The sequence below is a fragment of the Cryptomeria japonica genome, chromosome 4 (genome assembly GCF_030272615.1).
Source record: "Cryptomeria japonica chromosome 4, Sugi_1.0, whole genome shotgun sequence".
Taxonomy (NCBI): Eukaryota; Viridiplantae; Streptophyta; class Pinopsida; order Cupressales; family Cupressaceae; genus Cryptomeria; species Cryptomeria japonica.
In genome coordinates this window covers 32,890,429-32,910,381 of record NC_081408.1, presented here as the reverse complement: position 1 = coordinate 32,910,381, position 19,953 = coordinate 32,890,429, and the positions used below count along the sequence as shown (strand labels likewise).

General features: G+C 35.2%; 1 protein-coding gene across 1 annotated transcript in view; it reads right to left on the bottom strand.

Annotated features, from left to right (window-relative positions):
- Positions 1–2,123: 2,123 nt before the first annotated feature.
- The window catches only part of LOC131079269 (probable rhamnogalacturonate lyase B), a 132,955-nt gene continuing 115,125 nt past the window's right edge, over positions 2,124–19,953 (bottom strand). Inside the window, exons 15-16 of the mRNA XM_058017176.2 lie at positions 2,648–2,774; positions 2,124–2,546 (exon numbers count right to left, since the gene is read on the bottom strand). Of these exons, the coding sequence (XP_057873159.2) occupies positions 2,298–2,546; positions 2,648–2,774 (376 nt within the window). The 3' untranslated portion in view covers positions 2,124–2,297. The remainder of the gene's footprint in view (positions 2,547–2,647; positions 2,775–19,953) is intronic.

The following is a 19,953-nucleotide window of genomic DNA, read 5'->3' as shown; positions in this document are numbered from 1 at the left end:
AATTCACTCATTTAATGAAATATACTCATTTAGTACTCATAGATTTCAATGAAGCTAGAATTAACATGTAAAGATCTACTAATAGTAGCATCAAATTCATCAAACAATGAATTCACACTAAGAGAAATAATATGATCATGCAATATGGTATAAAGCAAGGAAGCATCAATAAAATCAACATGAAAAACTAATGAACTGTCACTTTAAGGAACATTATTATCATATAGTGTATCACAAATAATTTATCATTGTGAATATCTAAATAAGGCCAACATGGGATTCTAAATAAAGATTTAAATAAGGAACATCATTATCATGTATGCTCGGTCACTACCTAAGGCTTTTGATAAGATGCATCATAATGATATATAAATGGGGCTATGATGACATATAAATTAATGATATTGCAATGATCAAACAACTATATTAAAATAGATAAATAAGATTCAAATTAATCACATAAAGTATCCTCCCTTCACATGTTAGTAGAGGATATGTCATCATCCATCACACTCAACCAAACTATGTGAAAATGGTGTTCAAATATAAAAATTCATTAGGCTTCTAAACATCAATAGTACTATTCATAATAAATTCATAAATAAGATTAAATTAATTTAAAAGTGAAGTGAGTGTGTCTAAGAGGAAAAGATAAGTAATCCTCTTCTTCATGATGGATCATTGAGTGTGATCTAAAATTTTAATGCAAAAATATAACAGTTGAATTCAAAAGCACTCTCTATAAAAACTCTATAGACTATTCATGCCTGCTAATGTTGAGTTCCCAAAATAGAAGCAGTACATTTTTTTTACTAAAATTAAGTTTTTTATTAATATAAAATATAATATAATATAATATAAATAATTAAAAAATAATGAAAAATTAGAAACCTATAAATTAAGAGTGAACCTCAATAAATAATTTCTAGTTGTTTTGATTATAAATTTTAAATCATATCTCAACTCTACTTAAAATTGGACGAGTTCAACAATGTAGCTATAAATTTAACTGTTTACTCTTGAAAATGATCTAAAAACTTTATATTTGTTTGTTCCTTTATATCTTAACCTACAACAAAACTGTAGTGGTTAGATGAACAAATTTTGGATCTTTATTAAGATCTTGTCCTTGACCAAAACCCTAGATTTGATTCAATTATTTAAGTGATTGTTAAGAGACACTCTAAGTAATTTTATGATATGTCTAATATATTACTGATTATATAAATATTTATGTCATACTAATGAAATTATTTTATAATAATGATGCATGCATAGTGAAGCTTTCTCGGTTAGATATCTTAAAATAAACCAAGGTTTTTCGTTTTATTTAACAACCTTTGAAAAAACTTAAAACATTTTTCACTTAAATTGATTAAAAAAAAAAAGTGGAAAAAGAGTTAACTTGGGCAAAGAATTAATTTTAAATTTAATTTTATATAACAAAAATTATGCTATCAATGTAAACTATGTTCTTTTTTGTGCCCTAAATTCCAGAAAAATAATTAACTATGGATTAGCATAAGTTCCTAGGGATGTGTGAAGATAGGATCATATAGGCTTAAATTAAGTTTTAAGTTATACATAAAGAACCTATCACTTATAAACTATTTATCATGTGTGCAATAAAAAGGTCACATGAGTCCAAAATAAAGAGGAAAAAGTGTTAGATGTATACTTTCACTCTTAAAATATAGTTAAAATTAAATCTCTTAAGACAAATTAATCGAATTAACAACTATCATATTTTAGATTAAAAGATATTAAAAATTGCACAAACTAATACATAATAAATATATTAATTATTATTATGATTAAGATATTTTTTTATTGTTCTTAAATTTAATTTAAGGAATCACAATTAATTTTAACTAATCAATTTCAAATAAGTCATTTTTTATTTTGATAATACCATTTATTATATTTAAAAAACGGTTCTATATTCACTATTTTTTTTTTCCAAATTATATTTATTTCAATCCATCATAGTGATGGAACATTTAAATGTTACAAAAATAATAACCTTTCATTTTTATATATTTTAAGCTGAAAAAAAAAGCCTATCAAAATATTTTAAAAATCACTTTTTCTTTCTATAAATTAATAACCATGCAAATATATTACATATGATATAAAATCATTTTTTTATAAGATTAATAATTTAAAATACATTTTGAGGTGTGTACTACATTTTCATAACTTTGTCATGAAAAAATATTAGAATATATGTATCAATTATCCACAAATAAATAGATAAATTTAAAATTTGAGAATTTTGTTCTATAGACTTTTGTGTATTAGTTTGAACTATTTGGTTGAGGTTTTTCTAGTCGTATATAATCATATAAAATTCCAGTAAAAGGACCTGTATTTTTTGATTGTGTGAGAAAAAGAGTATTCTCTCCTTCTTTAAGCAATGAACTTGGTACATCTACATTGAATAACCAATATAATCCATGAATTCCGTGTCGAGCAATTGAGTTGTCTCTTCCAATTCTTGGCGTCTCAAAAAGTGGATGAACACCATTTGGATCATTAAATCGAACCTTTGTAGAATAATAGAATGAACAATATTAGAAATTACTATGATTCGTTAAAGTGGTAAATCACATATTAAAAGTTTATAAAAACATATATATATATATACCTGAAGTACTGAAAGAGTAGATGATGCAAGGGCTATGCGTAATTTGTACACTCCATCTTTTATCACATCAGAAAGTTCAAACTTTATTTGCCATGTTGTTGCTTGGTATTTATCATTTTTTTGCCTCCTACATGATAATCAATCATATATTTGACTCAATAATATGCTTAAATACTAATCATTATTTATTAAGATTATTCTTAAACTCTATAATCATTATTTTTCCATCTATTATAATAATTATTTCAATCTAAGTAATACTTTTATTGTTCATTTAATTATATTTTCAATTTTATTCTCTATAATTTAAATCTATTGATAATTTAACATATTACTTGAAAATAACATTTCTCCCCTTAAAATATTATTTAATGAATAATGTGACATAATCTCAAACTATTAAATTAAATATTAATAACAATGTAAAAATGAAAATTATTATGATGGGTCTATCTCACTTTCTTGTTGACTAAATATAATAGGGATGGTAAATCCCAACATGCTACAACTATTCCTACCAATTATTCTCCACAAATTCCTTCAAGAGCAAATATTTTTTCCCTTTTCCTTGTAAGAATAAATATATTTGTCCCCTTCTATATTTTTAGATTCTTGAAACTCTTCATCCTTTGCACCTAACTTATTGATCCATGTAAGCCCTATTTTTCATGGATATAGCTTAAATGCTTTGGAAAAATAAATTAAAAGGTGATGGTTACAACCGTATGATAAAATACACTAGGAAAATTGGGGTAGGGAATACCCTAGGAAAGGAATGAATCTTGGGGTGGTGATATAAAGAAAACAAATAGTAACCATAAATTACATAAGGTTGTAGATTTGTTAATGGCTTTAATTGAAATATACGGTCCATGTCTCTTATCACTTAATCATGTTACTTCTATTGTGGATATGCTAGTAGTAAAAACCAATTCATTCAAAAGAGGTTGATTTCCTCCATAACCTTTTGAAATAATTTTTATTAAAATAAACATAATTAAACTAAAGTCTTTCCATATGGAAGATTAGAATGTGATGGATGAACAACCAATATTAATTTATATGTCATCGAAAAATAAAAATATTAATAAATTAGAGTTGGAATTGATGGATATTTGATGTAGGAGCATTTAAGCTCAGAATCAATCTTACATCACCAAAAAATGCATTTTTTTTTGTGTTTAAGTTTTGCATTTTTTGTGTAGATTTGATCCTGAAGAGTATCTTTTGAGATTTTGTAATGATAAAATCTCCATTCATCAATACTTTCCTATTTCAAAATTAAAAGGTAATTAGGTTGTTTAATGTGATTATATTACATAGTATCAAGGTTTTAGGTTTTGAAGGAGTCTATTGGCATGGTAGATGAAATTTGTAAACAAAAAAAATTAAATTAAATTATTTTGATGCTATATAATTTTTTAAAGACAAGTGACCTTTGACACTACATTTATGTCTTATTATTTCGATTTGGGTGTTAAAATTGGAGGGAAAAGCTAGTGATTTTTTAGAAAACAATGAAAAACTCTTCAATTGCCAAATGAGTGAATTGGTTCTTGATTTTATTCATTTTATAAATATATATACAATAGAAAGGCATCGGGTATGGTGAAAGAAACCTTATTTTAATTTTACGACAACCAACAATATTTAAATGAGAATCATCACCCGAGTATGCCTTCTTTTATCAGATTCTTCATATTTAGAAAGTCAAACTCTGTTAAAGGTCATCTGAAAATATGTACCTGAGTCAATTCACTATCCATCATTGCCCCCACAAATGGCCAAAGATACAATGAACACATCACCATCTTATTTTTTGGACTCAAAACCAAAATCAATTTTCTTATTTTACTTCTTCTTTTCTTCTTTACACTCCTTATGGATGTGTCTAGGCTTATCACAATTCTAGCAAATAAATTTGGGCTTTCCAATCTAGATTTGGATCTCCCCCTAGACTTGGATTTATTATGCTTCTCATTATTCTTACCCTTTTCCTTAGTTCTTCCATGAACATTTAGGGCCTCCTTGGTATTGATGGATACCTTCCTCCTAATCTTTATAAATAAAAGAACCCACCACATATTTGATATTCAAAATAATATAACTACTACTAATAGCCAAAACAAGAAAAATATATCTTAAATTAGACCTTTGGCATTGCGATTCATAACATCATACTAAGCAACAAATATAGGATTTGTAGGTATGAAGACATTCTCATCAACAACATTCCATAGATCTAAAACCACTAACATATCATCCATATTTAGCTTCCACGTCTCAAAATTATGTCAAAATAAATCTCCACCTCTATTGTCCCTAATGAACTTGCCATCTAAAAATTCTTGCAGCAAGATCACAAAGTATCTTTTACACAAGCTCCCACTCAAATCTAGATTAGTTCAAAAAACCCAACAACTCGCCATTGAAACCAAAGGTGATCAAGATCTGATATCATTTGAAAGGTAGTTAAGGTAGTGGAACAACTTCCTACACTAGTCTTGAGAAGAGGGTTATTTATGATTTCAAATCTTTACAATAGTTGCAGAAATTAAACATAAATAACATAAACAACATCCATACCATAACACAATGATTGCATGGGGAAAACCCTTTTAAGATAAAAAAAAAACCTATTACAATTGTGTTGTTGATGGTTGTCATTGATGGTTGTCATTGATGTCAACATATGAGTTAGTGATCTGGAAAATGTGTTTTAGTTGATATTCAGTGCAGATTGATTGAGTTGATGGTGATCTAGATTTCTCTATTGACCAGATATGGTAGTGATCAATTGTATTCATGAGTATCTTGGTTCTATTCTTATGTTTGTTGTATTGGGTAGTTCCTTTTTGGGTCCAGATTAAGTCTAGAATTCGTGGATGAAAAATGGCTTTTGTGTAGTGTGTGAGTCATGATTTGGGTCTGGAATATGTGATGGATGTAACGTGTTGACCTGACTGATGATGTGTGTTGTGGTATGGTATACTTCTCATTCCTTCCCACAACCAAAATGTTTAGTGTTGACTTATTTCAAATATTTGTCTTGGTTAACTTAGAAGATTATGTTTCCTAGAGACAGTATAAATATGTGGATGATCTTAATGTATGACATATGGAAGATGGGCAAGATTGAAAAGGACAAATTCAATTGTTGATATGTGAAGTGTGTTGTTTTTTAGGCATCAAAAATAGTTCCAGTATTGCATATTGTGTTATAGTGCTGGATTATCTTTTTCTTTCTTCTTCCTTTGATAGCGAGCCATTTTCTAGGAAGTGAACCCTTCTATAGTGAGCATTTTGGCAGTGAGCCACCTTTTGCAAAAATCAGCTTAACTGGTGTTTTATATTGAGAACTAACATTCTTCGTGGTTTTTCCCTTCTTGGTTTTTCCACATCATATATGGTGTTCATTGTGTGATCTATTGTATGTATATTTTTTCATGTTATATCTACTTTAATTAATTTTGTTGGTTATTTTGAATCTGTGAAAGTATTGAAGTTAAATTTAAGTTGTCAACTTATTCACCCCCCCACTCTCAGTTGGTCGGATATTTAACAAACCCCGCACTCTAGAATCTATCAAATATATTATTTAAAAATTAACAATAGAATACAATATACTTGTAGAGTAAGATTCTCACATGTGTATCACCAACCAAATATCTAGAGATAACTCAACAACTATCACAACATTCATCTCATGCACCTAATATATAGGAGATACAATACATGAGATCATCTTCTGGTATAGTAAAATCATGAGATAAAACCACCCAAAAAGTGGCACCCAACTTATCTCCAATCCAAGATTTCCTATGATGTATCAAAATACACAACAAGACGTGTAACTCCCCTTTACATCTCATTATGTGTCCAACACATTTTTATATTTCCCTTTTTAGGAGACCTAACTTCCAAAGACCATAACATTTGATCTACGAGTCTGATTGATGAATTTTTTGAAGCACCAAAAAGCTTGAGAAGTGCTCTATCAAGCTATAACCAATACTTTGGCTACGACCACTTCTAGACCCAAAAATTTCTCTAAGGCCTTGAAAATTGATTTGAAACTTTCAAAAATGTAATTTAATATCTTCAAATATAGACATGAGCTTACAATAAAAATTTCTAGACATTCTTTTTTAACCAGTCCATGGCTTTGGGAAATTTTTTGGACCAATCCGTACTCAAATGCAAATTAACTATAAATAGTAACCTTATGTAATTGGAATTTGAGACATTATCTTCCTAACAAAAAACACATAGCCATTATAATATTCTAAATTGATATTATAGTACAATAGCCAAATCTTCTTGATTCACAATAAGTCTACAATATATACTTAGAGAGATTCCAACAATGTATCCCTTCATAAAATTTAATGGAACCTCCATCCCAATCCATTAATATGTTGGCCAAGGATAGAAAACATGAGTGGTTTTATAAAAATATGGACTTGAAAGCATGATCCAATACATGGAAAAAATTATCAAAGTTCAATCCATTTTTTTTACTTCAAGGTTCACTATTTCCAACTTAGAAAGTAACCCCGCATTCATTTTCATTTCGCCTATGGTCAAATGAGTCCAATGTAAATCCCAAGTTCCTTATGTAGGTACAATATTTTATTTGTACACCTCTTATAGAGTGTTATAAATATCTATTCAAATATGATTCTCAAATGTTTCTGATTAAGTAAAAATAGGTTTTAAGGGACCCGAAACCCATTTACATTCGAAAGATATTTAGGAAAGAAACAAAACACAACAGGTGCAAAAGACCAGCAAAAAAACTAGCAACAGAGAAAAGGACAGTAAGAGGCCAGCAAGAAATTGACCCCAAGCCCAGTATTACAAGAAATTTAAAAACTCTTCATGGTTTCTTCTACATTCTACACCAAGAGCATCATTGCCTTGGCCTCTTCCCTCAAGTTGATGTTTTCCTAAGCAATCTGACTCTCTTTCATTTTCGTGTCCTTCTCAGTCCTAGTCTGCCTAGTTCTGCGCCTAGGGGTTTGGTGGGTTAGGCTGGAAGTAGGAGCATCTTCTATAATTACCAGGTTCTTCTCCTGGTTTTTCTTTTCCAGATGATTCACCAGCGCATTCATATTCTGAGAGGAGACTTTAAGAACCTGGAGGCTGTGGTTCATAAGTCTTTTCAAGGCTTTCTCATTTCGGGCCATCCAGGTGTTGACATTGTCCTTGTCCTCCTCCATCTGTTCCTTCATGATTTTAATGACGTCCTCCAAATGTTTTAGGTCGCCTTTTATCAGATCTTTCTCCAGCCAGTCTTCCATTTCCATTTCCTCCTCCGCTTCACTGTTTTCTGTCTCCTCGTTCTGTTTCCTAGAGTTAGACATCTTAATCAACTTGTTGATCTTAACTTCCAGCTCCCTTTGTTTACCCTGCATGTTCGTGATGTTTTCAACCACCCACTTCTGAAAATTGAAGAATTCAAGGGTGCAGTTGCGGGCGGTGTCCAGAATGGTATCCGCAAAGTCCTTGCTCTGTTCAGTCTCCTCCGCATTAGGGTTTTCACCTTCCTTAGGCTTCAGAGCCTCTTTCTCACTTTCTGAGCCCTTAGGGTTGGGGTGATGATTCTCAGAATTTCCCCCTTCCTCTCCTTCCCCAGAATTCTCCTCCTTGTTAAGCTCCATTTTAGAATCAGTTTCCTAATCCTTTCCCTCTTCTTCATCAAAATGCACATCCTTTTCATCCTGCTCGGTTTCAACCTTCCTTTTTTTATGGGTAGGGGTGCTAGGCTCCCCAATCAAATCAGAGTCTATGCATTTCTCAGATATCTGAGCATTGATGATCAAAGGATCATCCTTGGTAGCCCTAGCCTTATCCTTAATATATTCATAAATAAGCAGAATGAGTCCCTGGTGTGCTAGAGGATAGGAGCTGGGATTTTTGGCATGGTCAGCTAGGCTCTCATTTAGAGAGGAGGCTAAATAGAAGGGTAAAGATATTTTAGCCCCATGGTGGAAGTGGTTCAGGATAGCGAAATGATAGTTGTAAATTTTTGTAAATCTGCCATCCACAGTCAAATATTCCATTAAAGCCCTAAGAACTTTTTGCCAGAAAGGTTTTACCTGTTGGGGGGTGTAGTATGATATGTTGTCCTTCTTCGCCAGGTTGCCCTTCTCGTCCTCCATCTTCGAGAAATTTTTGAAAGCCTCAACGGCATACTTTCTATCCCTGTAGAATTTTGTCCCCTCCATCTTGAGTCTTGTGACCTCCGTGATCAAATTTTCATTGATTTGCCAAATTTCCCCAAACAGGGTAGGCCTGTTATTGCTCCAGCTTTTAGCGAAACCGTGAGACATAGAGTTTCTACTACCATGGAGCTTCTCCATATAATTAGTGAAACCATGTCTATGGAGCCTTCTCCACACCTTTCTTTCGCTCTTCCAGTTCTCACAACCTGAAGGCTCATTCCTATTTAGGTTGCCTCCCATTCTGCTTTCCAGGTAAAGATATCCTCTGCTGCAAATCTCAATCTGCAGATAAAGCTCTGAATTTCTGGGTTCCCCTTGTAAAGACTCTTTCGTAGTTTTGAGATTGCTACTCATGTTCATACAAACCCAGCTATTATTACTATTATCTTTCACACACATATGATCTTGGTTATGATGCCGAGAAACACTCATTCCCCAGAAATCAATCATGATATTAGCTTGATCCATTGAGGCGATCAAAGTATAATTGCTCCTTAATCTCCCATTTGATGTGATTTTCCCCTATGTATTTGACGTCCTTCTCCAATTTGACCCCTTCATTGGCAAGGATATCCGCTACCTTATTGCCCTCTCTAAGGGTGTGGGTTATATTAATGCTAACATAGTTATTTAGAATGTCTTTAGCATTTTTAATAATATTGGTAATATTCCAGGAAACAGAACTAATACCTTTAAGGGCTTGTATTATATTTAAAGAGTCCCCTTTGAGCCAAATTTTTCTAAATTTGAATTCCTAAGCTAACTGGAGGCTCTTTAGCATGGCCAAAGCTTCAACCATATGGTTATTTTGGGTTCCAAAAGGGGAAGCAAAAGAAGCAATGCAAATTCCTTGAGAATTTCTAATAACTCCACCTCCACCAGCCTTTTCAGGGTTCCCTTTAGCCACCCCATCAAAATTAACCTTTATCCAGTCATAATCAGGAAACCTCCATATAATGTTATCTCTCTTCTTCTTATTGTCCGATCTGTAGACCTTATGTATTAGGTTCCATTCAGTAAGGATGTCTTTTTCCATATCATTCATATCAATAATAGCCCATTGCTGATTATTATTGTGAGGAATGTTGATGTTCTCCTTTGTAGCCTTGCATATTTTTTCAAAGACTACCTGAGTATTACACTTATCTTCCCTAAATATCATGTTATTCCTTTCTTTCCAAATGCCCTAGCATATCATGGGGAGGATCAAAGACCATGGGTTCTTGATGATTTGACATTTGGTAGGAAAATTCCATTGCCAAATGATATCCTTAATGCTCTTGTTCATGACCCAGTTAATTTTCCATTTTTCCCACATTTTGCACCAAATTTCCCATGTGAAGGAGCAGTGAAAAAATAGGTGATCAACTGATTCCCCCTCCTCCTGACAGAGCTCACATCTATTAGGGAATTTGGAGCCCCTTTGGATTAAATTATCAAGAGTAAGGGTGCTATTATGAGAAGCAAGCCAAAAGAAAATGTTGACTTTAGGGATCAAGATGTTGTTCCAAACTTTGCTCCAAATGGGATTGCTGGTTTGAGAGAAAGTGTTTTTATAGGTAGAAGCAACTGTGAATTCACCTTTAGGATCACTTTTCCAGAGGAAAACATCATCATGGCTTTTATTAGGGGAAAAGTACAGCAACTCTTTCTGGAGAGAGGAAAATCCAGAATGGATGTCCTCAAGTCTAACCCACTTATTCTCCTTCCAATAGTCACATACCATAAGCCCAAACCTCCTTTTACACTCTTCAATAATTTGACTATTGTTTTGATCATAAAGGGCTTCATTCTTCATCCAAGGGTCTTCCCAAAACCTTATTCTGTCACCTTTTCCAAGGACCCATCCAACCCCAGCTTTTGCAACTTTTATGGATTTGGTAATACTATTCCAAATGAAGGATCCAGTTGGGATATCTTCAGAGTTAAGGATTCCTTGGATAGTCTGATTCTTAATGTATTTGTCAAACCAAATTTGATTCAAATCTTTCTTAGTGTCATAGGCTCTCCATAACTGCTTGGCAAGAAGAGCTTTGTTAAAGGTTTTTATAACTTTAATCCCCAACCCTCCTTTGTTCTTTGGTCTACACACTTTTTCCCAGGCAAACAAAGGTATTCTCTTTTTTTCTTCCACTCTTGACCATAAGAATCTCTTCTGGATTCTTTCCATAGCTTCAACAAATTTAGCCAGAATAACAAACAAACTGAGGGCATAAACAGGGAGATTTTGAAGGGTAGCTTGGAGGAGCTGCATTTTCCCAGCCTGAGATAACATTGAGCCTTTCCATCCTGCAAGTCTCTTATTAATTTTATCAATGATCATATTCTAGAAGGAATTTGGGGGTGCCAACCCTAAAGGAAGACCTAAATAGGTGGAAGGGAGCATTTCCACTTTGCACCCAATAATGTTAGCAATTTTCTGTTGTCTTATGACCGGAGTATTGAGGAAGTAAATAGCCGATTTGTCCCAATTAACTTGCTGACCAGTTGCCAAAGCATAGGAGTTGAGAGCTATTTTGAAGGCATCAGCCTCCTTGACTAAAGAATATCCCATGAGGATAGTGTCATCAACAAACTATTGATGAGTGCAAAAAACATTGGCAGAGGAAGGTTGAAGACCTTTGATAGTTTTTCTTTGTTTCAACTTATGAATCAATCTGCTCATACTTTCAGCCAAAATGGTAAAAAGGATAGGAGATATGGGATCTCCTTGTCTTAGCCCTCTAGAAGTTTTAAAAAAGTTTGTTGGAGATCCATTAACCAAAATAGAGAATATAGGAGTAGTGATTAGTTCTTTGATTATTTTGATAATCTTATCATCAAAACCAAAAGCCCCCATGATCTTAAAGAGAACATCCCACTCAACTCTATCATAAGCCTTTGCCAGATCTAGGTTTATCAAGAAACCTTCTTTCTTTGTAGCACTAAGGAAATGAATGTTCTCATGAACAAGAATGATTGAGTCCAGACTCTACCTACCAGGAACAAAGCCTTTTTTCTCTTTAGATATGATGAAGGGAAGCACCACCAAAATTCTAGTAGTCAAAACTTTGGATATAATATTGTAGAAAGAGTTGCATAAGCTAATTGGCCTAAATTTTCCCATAGAATCCGCCCCAGCAACTTTGGGTAAAAAGGCTATAAAAGTGGAATTCAATTCCTTAAGGAGTCTTCTAGATCCAAAAAATTATTTAACCGCATTAACCGTATCCTCCCCCACAATATGCCAGATTTCTTGGAAGAAGAACATAGGGAAGCCATCAGGGCCCGAAGCTTTATCCCCTTGAAAAGAGAAGACAGCTTTTTTGATTTCTTTAGCAGACGGGATGGCAGTAAGGGCCTTATTCTAAATAGGATTTATGATCTTAGGAATATTATTAACCAAATTGAGTTGATGGGTCTGATCAAGGTCCTTGTTACTAGAAAGGAGTTGCTTGAAGAATCTGACAGCTTCATCCCTGATTTCATCCTTATTAAGCAGAGTGTTGTTCTCAACAGTTAGTCTTGTGATTCTATTTGCTGCCTTATGTTTTAGAGAAGTCATGTGGAAAAATTTAGCGTTTTTGTCCCCTGCCTTCAGCCATATAGCCCTGGATCTTTGTCTCCAATATATTTCTTCCCTAGAAATAATGTTGTGGATGTTGCCTAGGACCTTATATTCCATGGCTTTGGAATACTTTTTGTAGCCTTCTTTTTGGATGGAATTTTGTATCTAGTCCAATTCCTCCTTTAATTTTTTCTTTGAATCAAAAATATCACCAAAGACCTTCTTGTTCAGGTCTTAATATTGGTTTTGACATATTTAAGTTTTTTGGCAACTTTATACATGGCAGTTCCATTAACATCAAGATTCCACCATTCAGCAATGGAATTTTCAAGATTAGGGTGGGAGATCCACATCTTTTCGAAATGAAAAGGGAATCTCTGATTATTCTTAGAGTTCTTAGCAACAAAGGAAATGGGATAATGATCTGACCCAATTCTATTAATAACAGAAAGGGAACAACTATGAGAAAGAATCCAATCATTAGAGAGAAGGGATCTATCAAGTCTTACCTAGATAAGATCATCACCATCTCTTCGGTTAGATCAAGTGTAGGAAGCCCCGTTGAGATCCAAGTCAATGAGAGCATTATCATTAATAAAGTCCATCAGGTCAGATCTGCTATCTAGTTGAGCTTGACTACCTCCAAATTTTTCTATGTCTTGCAGAGGAGTATTGAAATCTCCCATCACAACCCAGCTATGCATAGAGAATTTTTTCCTTTTATGCTGAACTTTATTCTAGAATTTACTTCTAGCAGATTTGGAGTTAGGGGCATAGATATTAGTGATAACAAATTCCTTACCATCAAAGATGCTTCTAGATTTTAGGGATAAAATATTGCCATCCACATCTATCATATCTCCAGAGGTTGTGCTTTTATTCTAGAATATAGCAACCCCTCCTGAGGCTCCATTTGAGCTACTGCCACAGACCCCTCCATTTTTAAAAAACTTTAGTTTCTCCACTTTCTCTTTACTCATTTCGGTTTCCTGAACCAGGATAATATCCGGATTTTGATCTCAAATAAGATTCCTTAATATATCTTGTTTATTGAGACCATTTAGGCCTCTGATGTTCCATGATATTAATTTCATTTGGAAGCCTGGGGGCAGGACTCCTTGATAGTTCGTTGCCTTCCATCAGCTATGTTTTGCTTACTCTCCTGGTCCCTATTCCATTTCATAGTTTTGTGTCTCGGTGGGGATCTTGAGGCCCCAAAATCGGCCTTAGATCTGGTACTGGTTTTTACTCCATTAGGACCTCCTGCCTTCTTGGTCTTAATTTTCTTTCCATTTACTATTGTGTTTTCTTCTTGTTGTTTTTCTCTAGATTCATCTTGCATGTTGCTCCATAGATCTTCTCTTTTCTGGGATGAAGTGGTCATATTCACTTCTATGTTCTGGAAAAAAGCATTTAAGTTTGCTTGTGGTGACCCAAACTTATTACTCCTTCCCATTTCTATTTCCTGTTCTTGAAGCTCTTCCCCTAAATAGGGTTCTTCTTTCTTTGATATGGGTTCATGTAGCTCCTCATGATGAAAGTCAGTGATATCCTCAATCTCACCATCTTCAAGTGTCTCTGCACTGACTTCATTCTCCTTCTCCTGTGACTGAAGGGCCTCAAAGGTATTGCCTATTTTGATCTCAAACTCCTTGGTTTCATTCTTCTTGTTCCCCTCCAGGGGGGGTCTTTAGGAGGGTCAGTGGAGTCAACTTTCTAATGTTCTGGTTTGTTTACCAGGTTTCCACTTTTTTCTTCTAACTTGTTGCAATATTTGTTGTTATTTTTTTCTTTCCAAAATGGTTTGTGAACATTTTTTTCTTTAATCACAGGTCTTTTAGGGTTGTTGGGGCAAGCCTTAGCCCAGTGACCTACTTTTTTGCAAGAGAAACACACAAAAGGGAGAGATTCAAATTCAATGGCTTGTTCCAATAACCCAAGTTTGGAGTTTATGTCAATAGTACTTGGGAGATCCATATTCTATGATATGTTGACGCAGATGTGTGCATACACCAATCTCTTGCGAGCTACGATCATTGGGTCTATCGCAATAAGCTCCCCAAAGGAGTTAGCAATTCCTGAGAAAACATCCTCCACCCAGTATTCCAATGGTAGCCCAGGCAGCCTAACCCATACTGGAGTAGATTCAAAAAAAGATTCATTTAGTTCCATATTAGGGGTCCATTTTCTAACAGAAAGAGAGGATTTACAAAAGATCCAGGGGCCACCACTTAGAACCACTTCCAGATCTTCCCCACATGAAAAGGAGAACACAAAAAAACCTCTAGGCAGGGCAGAGACTTCAACCTGTCCTTTCATTCTCCATTTTCTCTTAACAAAGGATCTGATAACTCAAAGATGAACCACTAGTACCAAACTGATACTGAGAGGGGGGGTGAATTAGTACAAACACAAATACAGTCAAAAACTGGTTTGACAGCAAATACTCCAAAAGACTGACAAATAGGAATATCGGTAAAATAAAGTGCAACCGGTAACATCCAGTATAGCTCAATCAGTCATGAACCGGTCACTCAATAAGATTTCCTCTTAGCTCAATACTACAGTATCATTATATTCTCATGCATAATCAAGTAAACTTAACCATCAGATCTTCACAACAATGAGTTCAATATGTTTTATAGACAGGCATAAAACATAGAACCTTCATTTGCTTAACAGATAAAACAAAGCATCACAGGACAAAAGGATTTCACATGACACACATATTTTTCTTGTGGAAACCCAATAGGGAAAAACCACAGTGGGGATGAATACCCACAAGCTACTTTTTGAACTTTTTGGAAGTCTGCTCTATTAGGAGCCTTGTCTGATTAAGGACATTACAATTGGTTCTGGTAGGAACCGATCCTATTAGGGACCACCCGGTTAAGGGTTAAACCTGGTAGGGTCACCTTGTTAGAGGATTTCAAGAACTCAATAGCTGAAAGGATCTCCTAAGCTTCTCAAGCTTCTCAGAACTCATTAGCCTCAAGTTACCCGATTAAGGGATTTAAAACAAGCTAGTTAAGACCACCCGATTTAAGGGATTTTAAATCAAGCCAGTTAAGGCTACCCTGTTAGGGGATTTTACAACTATTGAAATGGTTAGAGATCAACAGGTATTACAATGATCTGTTAATAGCACCCAATGCTAATGCAGATCTATTTTTGGCTCCTCTTCACCTTCTACACATTCACTTTGCAGATATCTCTTCTCTCCTTTGGTCTGGCAAGAAACACGTATCACTTCCCTTGGATACACACTCACAACTTTTGCCAACAACTTCAGAAAGAAACACAACATCGACCTTATAGGAAATATATAGGTTGGTAGCAAAAACCCTAAACCCTAAACCTATTAGGTTAAGCAATTCAAACGGTTTGATTCTAACCATTGAATCATACTGCATTAAATGCAACAATCTTGAATCGATCTCAAGACATTCTCCATCATCCATTATCAACCTTTTTCATGGTGGCGGATAACTCATCACGCGTTATCACCATTTGACAAACTTTGCACATTCCCAAGGTAGATAGGAATAGTCTTCTTCATGCAAGATCCTTCACGCGCACAGAGCTTACGTGGCAACACGATTTGTCCTCCATCATACTACTAACTCATCACACAAAGATCACCGATTGAGTCACACAGACTTGAGGTACTCCAACCAGAAACCCTGAAGTGGAAGCTACCTACCAACCGGTAGTCATACAATGCTTCCATGTGTCGGTTCTCATAACTACATGCCGGTTCACCTTGAACAAATATGCCGCTTCACTTTGGCATATAAACCGGTTCATATATATGCCGGTTCCTCTCTCTTCACCTATCACATGTGCCAGTTCTCACCATGTCTCATATTGACATCAATGACAACATACAATATCATTTTATCATCATGCTGGTTCACATAATGCCAAAATCTCCCCCTTTGGCATTGATGGCAATACACAAAAGATATCTTCTCTACTTCACATCTTCTCTGCATTTGTTGCAGATATCTTTTCGCTTCACTCCTTCTCCCCCTTTGACAACAATGCGAAAGTGGAGGTACAATCATTTCTGTTTCATCATGTTGCTCCCCCTGAGGAGTAGCATCCTTCAGCACACCAAACAACCAAAACTTTGTCTTTCTAGTACCTGACTGATGTGGAACAATCACTTTTAGTTCACCTCCTGAAGAGGCAATACCCCTAATTCACCTCTCAAATGCACAAATGTTGTTTTTGCGAGAGGCTTGGTGAATATGTCTACTAACTGCTCCTTACTAGACACATGCTCCAGTGCAATCTCTTTATTCTAAACCTTTTCCCTCAAGAAATGATACTTAAGCTCAAAATGCTTGGTTCTAGAATGTAAAACTGAATTCTTTGATATATTGATAGCACTTGTGTTATCACAAAATATACTTACTGGTTCAGATACAAGGATCTTGAAGCCTTCCAGTACATGCTTCATCTAGATTGTCTGAGTGTAGTTCATGAAAGCTGCAACATACTCCACTTCTGCTATAGACTAAGAGATGCAACTCTATTTTTTACTCATCCATGAGACCAATCTACCACCGAGAAAGAATGCACCACTGTTTGTGCTCTTTCGGTCATCCACATTACCATCCCAATCAGCATCTGTGAATACTTTCAGATTGAAATTATTGTTGTATGGGTACCACAATCCATAGTCAATTGTTCCCTTCAGATACCTAAGAATCTGCTTGACTACACTTAAGTGAGATTCTCTTGGACTGTTTTGGAACCTTGCAGTGATGCCAACTACATGTACAATATCCGGTCTACTATGCACTACATAATGCAACTTACCAATCATTGATCGGTATTCCTTCTCATCAACCAGTGCAGAATCATCTTCTTTTGTCAATTTGCAACCGGTCACCATCGGTGTACCAAACGGTTTTCCTATCTTCCATGCCAAAAGTCTTCAGCACCTCTTTGACATATTTGGATTGAGTGATGAAGATTCCATCTTCCATCTGCTAGATCTACAATCCAATGAAGAGCTTAATCTCCCCTATAAGTGACATCTCAAACTCTTTCTTCATCTCATCAGCAAACTCATGACTCATCTTATCATCTCCACCAAAGATGATGTCATCAACAAAAAAATTCACAGATCAGGGTCTGATCTCCTTCAAATTTCAAGTAGATATTGTTGTCTTCACTTGTTCTCTCAAATCCAATCTTCACAAGATGGGAATGTAGACGCTCATACCATGCCCTAGGTGCTTGCTTTAGACCATATAATGCTTTATGTAGCCTACATACCATGTCACTATCTTCAGATAGGGAAAACCCATCTGGTTGCTCAATATACACCTCCTCTTCAAGTACACCATTTAGAAATGCAGATTTTACATCCATTTGATATACCTTGAATCTCTTAAAAGCTGCATATGCAAGAAGCATACGAACTCCTTCCAGTCTGGCTATAGGAGCAAAGGTTTCCCCATAGTCTTCACCTTCTTCTTGAGCATATCCTTTGCATACCAGTCTGGCTTTATTCCTAATCACTGTGCCATCCTCATTCAACTTATTTCTGAACACCCATTTGGTGCCAATGACATTTTTATGCTCTGGTCTGGGTACCAAGGACCATGTACCATTTTTCTCTATCTAGTCAAGTTCTTCTTCCATTGCCTTGATCCAATCTTCATCTTTATGAGCCTCTTTGAATGACTTAGGCTCAAATTCAGAGATCATACATGAGTTTTCTCTGATCTTTCTTCTTGTAAGGATTCCTACATCCTTATCACCTATGATCTTCTTGGGATCATGATTCAACTTGACATACTGAGGAATGGTCTTAACTGGTTCTTCTTTCTTTTCTTCTTCATCCTCATCTTCATCAGTATCAGCATTCATCGGTTCAGGAACACTGTTACTGGTACTCAATTGACTAACAACCAGTTCCCAGAAGGTTGCAACCGGTTCATTTACTACTTGCTCACTATCGGTTTCCTCAGTCTTCTCAGAGGATTCATAAACTTTTACATCAATGCTTTCCACAATTCTTTGAGTCCTATTGTTGTAGCACTTGTAAGCTTTACTCTTGGTGGAATATCCTAGAAATATTCCCTCATCACATTTAGCTTCAAATTTACCCTGATGTTCACTCCTCTTGATGTAACATTTGCTACCAAATACCTTAAAGTAGTTAACCACATGTGTCTTACCGGTCCAATACTCATAAGGAGTTTTGTCCTTACCCTTTTTGATGAGTACCTGGTTCATAGTGTAGACTGCACTGCTCACTACTTCTCTCTAGAAGGTGTGAGCAACCTTTCCTTGGATCAACATGGTTCTAGATGCTTCAACCATAGTCTGGTTATTCCTCTCTACTAGGCCATTCTGTTGTGGAGTCCAGGGGGCAGACAGCTGTCTCTTGATGCCAAATTCTTCACAATACTTGTTGAATTCACTGGAAGTGAATTCCCCTCCTTGATCAATTCTGATACATTTGATCCTCTTACCACTTTCCTTCTCCACTAATGCTCTGAATTCTTTGAATTTCCCAAAAGCTTCAAACTTGTCTTTCAAGAATGTGACCCACATCATTCTTGAGCAGTCATCAGTGAGAATCATGAAGTACCTATCACCCTGCACACTTCTCATTTTCATAGGACCACATAAATCAGTATGCACAAGATCAAGCAAGTTGTCAGTAGTGAAAGATTTACCTTTAAAGGTTGAGGAAGACATTTTCCCCAATTGACATTCTCTACACAAGGTATTATCCAGTTTGCTCAGCACCGGCAACCCTCTAACTACCTTGATCTTACTAGCCTTCACAATGTTATCAAATTTCACATGACAGAATCTCCTATGCCATATCCAGCTACCATCAAGCTTAGCCATAAGACATGTACTTATATTTGCATTTAGATGAAATAGGTTACCTTTAGTCTACATGTCGGTGGCTACCAATTTGCCATATTTACCTTTGATTCTGCAAACTTCATTCTTGAATTTCAGAGTGAGACCACTATCATTTAGCTGGGCAACACTTAGAAGGTTGTGTCTGAGACCTTCAACCTAGTACACATTGTCAGCACTACTCTTTCCATTCAAAGAGATGGACCCTCTGCCTTTGACCATGCATGGTGCATCATTTCCAAAGCAAACCACACCACCATCATACTCCTCTAAGGATAAAAACTTGCTCTGGTCACCAATCATATGGTGAGAATAGCCACTGTCAATGATCCATTCATTTGAATTTTCAAACCGAGAGACAAGAGCCTTCTTGTCTGCCACATATTCCTTTACAGCAACAAACACAATGTCTTCATTCTCTTCATCTTCTGATTCCTCATCTGTGACACCTTCATCAACTACTACAAAATAGTTTCCCCGGTTCCCTCCTTTGAATTTCTTGAACCTGTTCGGTTTATCCTTGTTGTCACTATTAGGACAGTTCATAGCAATATGTCCTATCTGGTTATAGGAAAAACATTTCAAAGCAAGCTTACCTTTGTATTTACCAGTCCCTTTTGGAAATCTCCTGGCTA